At 42.2% G+C, this 10030-nt stretch overlaps 1 protein-coding gene across 1 annotated transcript in view; it reads left to right on the top strand.

Annotated features, from left to right (window-relative positions):
* Positions 1 to 4777, top strand: part of CA5A (carbonic anhydrase 5A) — a 26772-nt gene extending 21995 nt beyond the window's left edge. Inside the window, exon 6 of the mRNA XM_042437786.1 lies at positions 1915 to 4777. Coding sequence (XP_042293720.1) covers positions 1915 to 2210 — 296 coding nt within the window. The 3' untranslated portion in view covers positions 2211 to 4777. The remainder of the gene's footprint in view (positions 1 to 1914) is intronic.
* The last annotated feature ends 5253 nt before the right edge of the window (positions 4778 to 10030 follow it).

Here is a 10030-nt window from a genome sequence, read left to right as displayed (position 1 = left end):
GGGTTTTCGGGCTCTGCGGCCATGTTCTAGAAGAGTTTATTCCTGACGTTTCAGCAGCATCTGTGGCTGGCATCTTCAGAGAAATAATGCCAGCCACAGATGATGGCAAAACGTCAGGAATAAACTCTTCTGGAACATGGCCGCATATCCTGAAAAACCGACCAAAAACTAAGGTTGTTAGATTGTTTTTAGGGCTGGAGGGGGCAAGATTTCTGGTTCAGGGAGAAGAAGGGAGAGCTAACAATCCGATCCTGGCCTTCCATGCCTGCTTTCTCACATTAAAAAAAAGATCTGAAGTGGCTAATAGAATCCAAGCTGACACAAATATAGAGCAAGAGAGAAGACTACAGAGCAAGTCCCATTTAAGTTTCTTTCCGGGATATAACAACAGAGTCATAGATACCCTGGGATGTGGCAGGGCTTATCTGAATAAACTAAACCATTCTTTTGCTGTACTCTTAGGATCTTTAGAGTTACGGTAACAGGCTCCACTTACTGCTTATCTGTGATTTAAGCATTATGGTAGCTGAGCCTTTAGTTTACAAAGCCAGGAAACTGACATTTGAAGCAGGTGAAGAATGCAGAGGGATTGGCTTAGGGATGGGGTATCACTATCTTGTGAAAGCTTAGGACTCATCACATTCTCAGCAATGACCAGCTGGGAATGATACGGACAGGTATTTGTCTCCAGATGGCAAAGAACAGCTAGTCTTTCTTATTCATCTGTGGATGAGGTTTGTCATTAATTGCTATCTCAAGTCAGCTTTGACTTATGAGGACTCTCTGAATGAGAGACCTCCAAGATATTCTGATACAGTATTAGCAGCCCTGCAAAGGCCTTGCAAACTCAGGGCAGCCATAGCTTCCTTGACTTTGTCAATCCACCAGTACGGAGGTCTCCCTCTTTTCCTACTGCTTTCACTATGGGTGATCATCTTTTGCAATGAATCATGTCATTTCATGATATGCTTAGAGTACCATAGCCTCAGAAAGCAAGTATGTATTAATGATTAATGAGTATTGGACTAGGATTCTGGGGGACCAGGATTTGAATCTTTGCTCAGCCATGAAATCGCACTTGGTGACTTTGAGGAAAGCAATGGCAAACCTCTGAACAAATTTTCAGGAAGAAATCTCATGATATGTTTGCCTTAAGGCTGCTATGAGTTGGAAATGAGGCACACAACAACTAAATACAGCTTGATTTTAGTCATTTTGACTCCTAGGGAGAGTTCAGGTTAGATTTGCTCTGAAACCCACTTGTCTTTGTGGCAGTCCATGGTGTCCATAGATGCAGGACCACATCAAAAGAGTTGTTGTTGTTGTTGTTGTTGTTGTTGTTGTTAAGCTTTATTTATAGAGTGCTGTAAATTTACACAGCGCTTTACATATAATCAGTTAAAAATAGAATAAAATTAAATAAAATAAGCCTGCCTATGGCATACATTCTATAAAAATACTTTAACATAATACACATTAATACATATGAACATTAAATAATAAAATATAGCAGGTCACAAATAAAAAATAAACCTACAATAACAGTTGATTCTTTTCCTATCAGCTTCCTGTCTGGATGGGAACCAAACCATTATTCCTTTATTATTTATTTCTTCTGTTCGTTTCTATCCCACCTTTCTCCCCAATATTGGGGCTCAAGGTGGCTTCTTATAACATTTTAAAAACAGTACAGATTTTTAAAATACCATGCAAAAACATCAATAAATCATACAGGTATAAAAATTATTTAAAAGGCAAAACATCTAAAGTCCATCAAAAGACTCTATACAACCCACAGCATAGCATAGCATTAAAAGCCCATCTCAGTCGGTTTCTAAAAAGCTGTCAGCATAAGAATGTTTTGACTTGAAATCATTAAGATTTGAGGGAAAGAGAGGGAGTAACCAATCTGAGTTCTTGCCCACGTCTCTCCTGATTTTATATTATTTTATGATGGTGATGGTGATGATGATGTTTATTTTGCTGTTTCTCCCTGGCAGCTTGAGGTGTTTCGAATGTTGCTCTTCACACCTGTCGGAGAGGAAGAGCAGAGGATGGTGGACAACTTCCGTCCTCTTCAACCCATCATGGATCGTACCGTGCGCGCGTCATTTCCAATCCAGCACCGGCTGAACCTTCTGTCAAGATCGAAGGACCCGATCTACCAGACCCATGAGCAAGTCCCCCATAAAGAGACTGTGTATCTTTAAAGGTGTGGACTAGGGGAGGGAAGGGATGACAAAAGTTATCTTCACCCCATGTGTAACACAGAGTAGCTCTGGAAGCCTAACCAGAAACTTGGGGTCATTCACTTTAAAGGGAAGTGGAGGTTTTCCAGTCCTTTACCATTCTAGTTGTCTGTCTCTTCTGTACTACAAGGACTTGCTTTGACTAAATCTTTTCTCCCTGGAGTAATTGAAAACTTGTGTCACTTAGAATTCCTAGCCTTGTTCAGCATGGAGACTTCTCTGTATCTCCTTTTCTTTCTCCCGGCAACTCCTCTGCTCCACAAGCTGAGTAGCGGCAAAAGATGTGCCCAGAAGGATGTATTTGAAGAAAGAAGATCAACAAAGCATAGCTTTCTTTTAGGAAATACATGGCATTGTTTTACTTTTGTGAACGATCTGGTCTTTATCTTGGCCCATGTGGCCCAGTACTATCTACCTCTGAACTGTGTCAGCTCTAACATTATAGCAGTTATCTTCCTGTTCGCTTTATCTTTGGTGCACAGCAGAGCTGTTTTGTTGTAGATACTTTGGATCCAGACAACACACTAAAAGTGCCTTCTTCCCTGAATCAGTGGATTTAAGGAGATGTCAGAGGATGATCATAAGTATGCTTACTTGGAAACAATTTCATAACAGGATCAGGTTCAACAGAAAGGTATACAGGGCTCTTAGTGTGCGCATATAGTATATATACTGAAGTGGTTAGGACTTGCACATGTGCACTTTATTAGGAGACAAAAAAACAGATCTTTTTTCAGTCTGTCAAGTCACACTTTAAATAAGAGCATTTATGCGCATGTACTGTCGATAACACGCCTGTATGTCTCTTCTGCTGAGACTGCTCTGAAATCTGGCATGTGCCAGAATCAATCGGTAGCTTTTTGCATTAAAGTCTTGTTCAGATTTGCTCAAATATAGCATAATAGGATTGGGAAGCTCTCTGTTAACAGCTTTAGTATTTTGGTATCAAAGGAAAAACAAACCATACTGTGTTTTTTTAAGCTGGTACTTGAAGTGCATTGTAAACTTTATGGGAACAGTTACATAACAGATGTGTAAACACTTCACAGATAACATTTTTACAAATGACAGGGTAACATGGAAAGCATTTTCTGCCAGCTTTGCTTGCTATGACTGTTTCTGTTTACATATGTGTAATTGTTTACATGTGTGTCATTGCATACATCTCACATTCTTCCCAATATGACTGTTTGGTCCTGACTCATTTTTTTGCCCCAGCTTTGGGCATCTATTCCATTGGAGAAACACAGAGCTTCTATTCTGCGAGGATATGGGCCAGCGGACTTTCATGCCAAATATAACTTGAGCTTGGCAGACGTTAGAATATGGCTGATGCCAACACAGATGTCTTCAGACTAATTTTCTTTTGAGAGACTGTGTTAAGGCAAGGCTAGGAATTAGAATATGGCTGATGTCATTGCGGAGGTCTTCAGAATAATTTATTTTGGGAGGCTCTGTGAGGCAGGGCTAGGAATCATGTAACCTTCCAAATGCTATTGGGCTGCAGCTCCCAGCATTGGCTGTTTTGGCTAGGGCTGCTGGGACTTGTAATCCAACAGTTTCTGGAGGCCACATGATTCTCACTTCTTGTGGAAGGAGATGAGCTTGGTTTGGTGCACATAATGGTTTTGTTACATTATAGGAAATAACAGCTTTCTTTGTTTCACTTGGGATGGTGTTGGGTGATCCACCCAGGGTTGAAAACACACTGCAGAAATAATCCAGTTCGAGACCGCTTTATCTGTCCTTTCTCAGTGCTAGGAAATCCTGGGAATTGTAGTTTATTGTGTCACCAGAGCTCTCTCTGATAGAGAAGGCTCAGTGTCTCACAAAACTACAGTTCCCAGAAATCATTAGCATTGAACCAGGGCAGTTAAAGTAGTCTTAAACTGGATTATTTCTGCAGGTTAGCACATAGAATACATTTCAAAGACGGGCTCAACTTCTGTCCTTCAGGCTTGTGTCTCTGATTCGCCTTTATCTTACTGAAGCTTATTTCTCGGCTAGTTCTTGTGCCTGTGTATTTATAATATATACCTTTATGCACTCTGTATTCCTGCTTCTAATACGTTAAACATGTTAAATGTGCTTCAGATTAGATAATAGGGCAATGTTGGGATTTGGGTGGGATTAATATATTTCCCCACCCCACCCCCAGGCTTAGAATACTAGGCAAAAAGAATATACAAGCTGTTACACTTTAAAACACTTTGAGATAGTGAATTGGTTAAACACAATTCATATTAGTGAACATCTCCCTTCTGTTGTTAGAAGTCATTTCATGGGGGGAAATGGACTGTTTCGTTGTATGGAGAGAGCCTTTGACTAGATAAAAATTCTCCTGAATTGCATTGGCGCAGAAGAACACTAGCCCACTGTGTCGAGAGCCGTATTCACTAAAGAATAATGTAACGGTTCATTATGCTCTTGGACGGCACGAAACATGTACTCCAAAAGCAAACGCTGTTTTGAATACCATTGTATTTGCCTGTTCGCTTGAGCAGCAACTATAAAAAGTACCAAGCAAACTGTCTACTGAGCATATTTTATACTACAAATTGCTGGTTATTTAAAAGTGTTGAGGGGCCTTCTGAGGGAAGATCCGGACGGTTGCTGGATTGCCTGGGCCAAAACTTGGTCTTTCTTTCTCTCTTCTTCCCATTGGAATTTCTGAGTTTGGATCAGAAGGCAACACATTGAGACCATGGTGTGAAATCTTGCTGTGGGGTCTGTGAGCCAAGTCATGGCTTTCCATTGCACATGTCTTCATAGAGTCATAGAGTTGGAAGAGACCCCAAGAGCCATCCAGTCCAAACCCATTCTGCCAGGTAGGAATACACAAAGCACTTGCTGTGACAGATGGCCATCCAGCCTCTGTTTAAAAACCTCCAAAGAAGGAGACTTTATCACTCCCTGAGGCAGTGTATTCCACTGTCGAACATCTCTTAGTGTCAGGAACTTCCTCCTAATGTTGAGGTGGAATCTCTTTTCCTATAGTTGCATCCATTGCTCTGGAGCAGCAGAAAACATGCTAGCTCCATCTTCACCATGACATCCCTTCAAACATTTAAACATGGCCATCATGTTTAACCATCTCATCTCCTAGTTAAACATACCCATTTCCCGAAGCTGCTCCTCATAGGTGGTTTCCAGACCTTTCACTATTTTGGTTTGGCTGGCTCCTCTGGATCCTCTCCGGCTTGCCAATATCTTTCTTGGATCCTGCCTCGGTGTATTGGCCAGAGCAGGGTCACTCCAGCAGATCTCAAAGCTCAGGAAAACCCTTAGGGGAGCTCCAGTCCAACAATATCTGGTGAGGGACATGATTCCCACCATTAATGGGAATGGTGCTGAGCTTTTGTATGTTTGTGAGACCCTCACAGACATCCCTGCTTTCCAACTAATCTGTGCCTCACAAAGATCAGGATTGAGCTGGAAGTTTTATTTTATGTTTTCACATCATTTGTATCCCACCTTTTCCCAAGTGGGACTCAAACATCTAAAACAATGTGAAGTATGACAGTTAAAAACATTAACATATGCCATGTTCTATTTCAAAAGGCAGGGACAGAGTCACCCAGTTGGTGAATCATTTTTATTTCCTTTATTCAAATTACTTCTCGGGGGAACTTTATAGAGTAATTGGGGGGGGATAATGAAAATAACATAGAAGACAACAAGTCAATATTGAAACACTGCAATGAGTAAAGCCAACCTGTGACTTCTCCAACAGTGTCATGAGTTTTAGGAACAATTTATTTTTTAAAAACACACACCTTTACAAGCACTAAACAGATAACTTTCAAAACTAAAGATACTTTGGGATCAGGAAAAAGTGTCCTTAGTTCCATGAAAACTGTCTGCTGTAGGATTAGGTCTTAAAACAAATCTCTTGCAGGTTAGTCTGCTCCAGATGTAAGATAGAAGAAGAGACCTTGTATTTGAGTGTAGTAAATACATTTTGGAACAAGCAACCACAAGTTGCTTCTGCATTATCTTTCAGCCCTGGGTCCACTTTACTTTGGAGTGTAGTTGTGCCACAGGGAAGAAAGGAGTCCCTTTGATATGACAAACTCCACTTGTCTGAGCATTAGCACATGGAGCACTCATTTTTATAATCAAATCCCCTTCAAAGGTTCGGTGGCTTGAATGCAGAGGTAATAGAGGGCGAGGAGTCAAGAGCTGCTATTTTCTACCTTTTGCATTATGACTTCAAAGCTCCCTGTGAGAAATAATCCCCTAACCCTTTTCTGTGAAAGGGACAAATAAAACAGGTTGAAAAACAGGCAGAATTTTACAGTGAGAGCATTAGATCTGAGTCTGAATTGTCCCTGTTCAGCCATGAAATGCACTGGATGACGTTAGGCAAGTTACAGGCTATTGCTCTCGGAGGAAGGCAATGGCAAACCCCCTCTGAAGAAACTTGCCAAGTAAAACCCACAATAGTTTGGCCTTAGGGACGCCACAAGTCAGAAACGACTTGAAGGCACACAGCAACAACAAAATGAACGAGGGTCAAAGGGCCTGAAGATCTGGCAGCCATATATTGTTGTTGTGTGCCTTCAAATTGCTTCCAACTTTTGGCAACCCTAAGGTGAACCTGTCATGGGGTTTTCTTGGCACATTTCCTCATAGGGGTTTGCCATTGCCACCCTCTGAGGCTGAGAGAATGTGACTTGCTAGAGTCACCCAGTGTGTTTTGTGGCCAAGCTTGGAATCTAACCCCAAAAGCATCCTTTCAATGGTGCCATATACAGCAAAACCAGAGACCACTGCAATCCAAAGTCCATGGAGAATCCTGAAAGTGTTGTTGGCATGGCTCTGCCCCTTGAGAACAGCTGGCAGGAATGCTAACCCTTGGGAGGCTGGGCGCTCTTCTGTAGCCTCCTGTGCCAAAAGCAAAGTTGGCGGTTCATGCGCCGCAGCATGGTACAAGGAGAGAAATGGAGAGGGCTGCAACTTGGGATGTTCTCTGGAGCTCCAGAGCCACAGGAATCATGCCAACTCCCAAGGGACCTCTGCTTTCGGCATTGCTGCTGCAGTCAGCCAGGACAGTGCTTTGAGGAATATTTTTGGAGAATCCAACCCAGTATCCATTCTGGCTGGGGGGGTGGGGTTCTTAGAAATGGACAGTCTTTTGGAAGCTATTTATGGGGCTCCCATTTTCCTCTTTCAGAAAGGAAAGAATACACCGATCATCCCTTACAGTGTTCCACTGCTGAGGCTGGAAGAGAGAAAACCCTTCTTCATTATGCAACACATTGAATCATAGAGTTGGAAGAGACCCCAAGCGGCTATCCAATCCAACCCCATTCTGCCATGCAGGAACGCACAGTCAACGCACTCCCTGCGATGGATGGCCATCCAACCTCTGTCTAAAAACTTCCAAAGAGTGAGACCCCACCACCCTTTGAGGCAGCCAATTCCACTATTGAACACCAGGATGTTACCATCAGGACGTTCTTCCTAATGTTTAGGTGGAATCACTATTTGCATGATTAATATGGGCAAATAATTTATGGAACGTACCACGTAAAGGCTGTGCCTTTAGGAGTATGCTGCCTTTTCCCCAGAGGCTTACGAAAATTAACCCAGATAAAAATACACACATGTAAGCGAAAGCATATGGCAGTTCTCAAAACATTTGAGTTTAGAGGAAGAGTCACTAGAGGGCAGAATCTGATCACAGAAAACCCCATAAAACTGTGCTTTAGAAAAATGACAGATTAAAAGAACCCCATAAATTCACTTCTAGGGCTTTGGTGCAAAGTCACAGAGTCCCCCCCAAAAAAACCCAAATTCCCAAGCTATATACATGTCTTTCTCCAGTAACAAATCACACCAAATCTCCAAAATATGGAGGAGGTATGCCATGGCTGAGTTTGCAAGATGTGAGCAAAGCAGTGGATATGAGGGGCTTTTGGAGATCACTCATCCTGATAAATTGCCATAAATTATAGTTAACTAAAGGCCAGAACACACTGCAGAAATAATCCAGTTTGGGACCACTTTAGCTGCCTTGGATCGCTGCTAGGGAATCCTGGGATTGTAGTTTGCTGTGGCACCAGAGCGCTCTCTGATAGAGAAGGTTAAATGTCTCACAAAACTATAGTTCCCAGAATTTCCTAGCATTGAACCAGAGCGGTTAAAGCGGTCTCAAACTGGTTGATTTCTGCAGTGTGTTTTGGACCTGAATGGCAAACAGCATTGTGGACTATTACTTCCTTAGGCAATTTCAAGTCCAGATTGAAGACGCATTTGTTTATGGAAGCATTTCAGATTACAGCCCGATATCTCAGGACAGTTCAGATTAAGTCTGTATTGCTTTCCCATAGTTTATAGTTTTAGAGCAATTTTAATGGATACATGGGTTGTTTTAAAAATGTTGTGTTTTGTGGTTTTAGATTGTACGCCGCAGGCAGGTTTTATCTTGTTCTGGATGATTATATAAAGTGCTGTGCAAAACTTATGGCGCTATATAAATAAACTTCAATAGTAATCATAATAAAGTACAACGACTTACTGTGAATCCAAGTTGTTAGAATGAAGCAGCACAGTCTGGACCGATGTGCGACAAGAATGATTTCTTTTGCGCGATCAGTGCTGTTTAAAAACCAAGGCCGGCCATTTCTCACAAGAGGAAGAGGTCACAAACTCCAAAATGACCTCCCGACCCTGAAAAACAGAATCTATGGGAAAGAGAAATAGTTGTGCGCTTTTTCATATCTGTTTCATAAGGGAACATACTGTTCCGGCATGCCCTGAGCATTAGCATTAAGCTGGAAAGGACTTTGCACATAGGCTTTTAACAAACGCTGCCCGGGTTTCCTTTTGTGTTCCTTGTTCACACAGTGTCCACCCTTCCTTGAGAGATACCAAGCGCATGTTAGGCGCATAGCCCCAAGGTTAACATGCTCAGGCACATACCAGGGAAGGGCTGGGGCTTTTTGGCTACCGCCATGCAAAGAAAGCATGTTCCAGTGGCTGCAAGTGGCTGTGCGCTCTGTGCATGTGCGAGTGTGCGAGTATCTTTATGCAACTGAAACATGCACACACCCAGTTTTGCAACAAATGTTGCAGAGTTACTTTATTTTTTACCAAAACGAAAAGAAAAGTCGATAAGCATCTCCTTTTCTATGCATTTACTTTGCAGAGAAACCAAGGAAGTCATAAAAGAAGACAATGATAGCAAATAGTTGTATGGTTTAGATGTATTAGTATTACTATTGTATGTTAACATGTATTTTTTTTAAATATGTAAAATGATTGTCTGAAAATTGTCAAACCCCCCCCCCAAGAAAACATGCACACTCCCCATGCATAACAACACAGCATCTATATATCTATATAACACAGATATATATACTGTATGTCCTTGCTTGGGAAGGGCAAGCAGGAGATATAAAGTGGGGTAAAGCGATACCCGGCTTCTGCGGAGACCAGCTTAAGTTGCCTGTTGCAACAGGAGAAGTTCACTCCGGGTGTCTCTTGACTTCAGCAATGCCTCCTTTGGCATTTGACCTGGCAAAAGGGCAACGGATCGGAAGTTGAGAGAGAGAGAGAGCAATGGGAAGCCCTTGCATTTTGTTTTGCTGCTCAGGCTGCGTCTGCACTGCAGATACAATCCAGTTTGACACCGCTTTAATTGCTATGGAATCCTGGCATGGTTTGAGTGTTGGGCTCCGGCTCTGGAGACCAGGGTTTGATTCTCCTTGATCAGCCGGAAACCCACTGGATGACCTTCTCATGTCACACTCTCTCAGCCTCAGAGGATGGCGAAG

Source organism: Sceloporus undulatus, chromosome 8 (assembly GCF_019175285.1).
Source record: "Sceloporus undulatus isolate JIND9_A2432 ecotype Alabama chromosome 8, SceUnd_v1.1, whole genome shotgun sequence".
Lineage (NCBI taxonomy): Eukaryota > Metazoa > Chordata > Lepidosauria > Squamata > Phrynosomatidae > Sceloporus > Sceloporus undulatus.
Note: the sequence above shows the minus strand (reverse complement) of the source record. Positions and strands in the feature narration are given on the sequence as shown.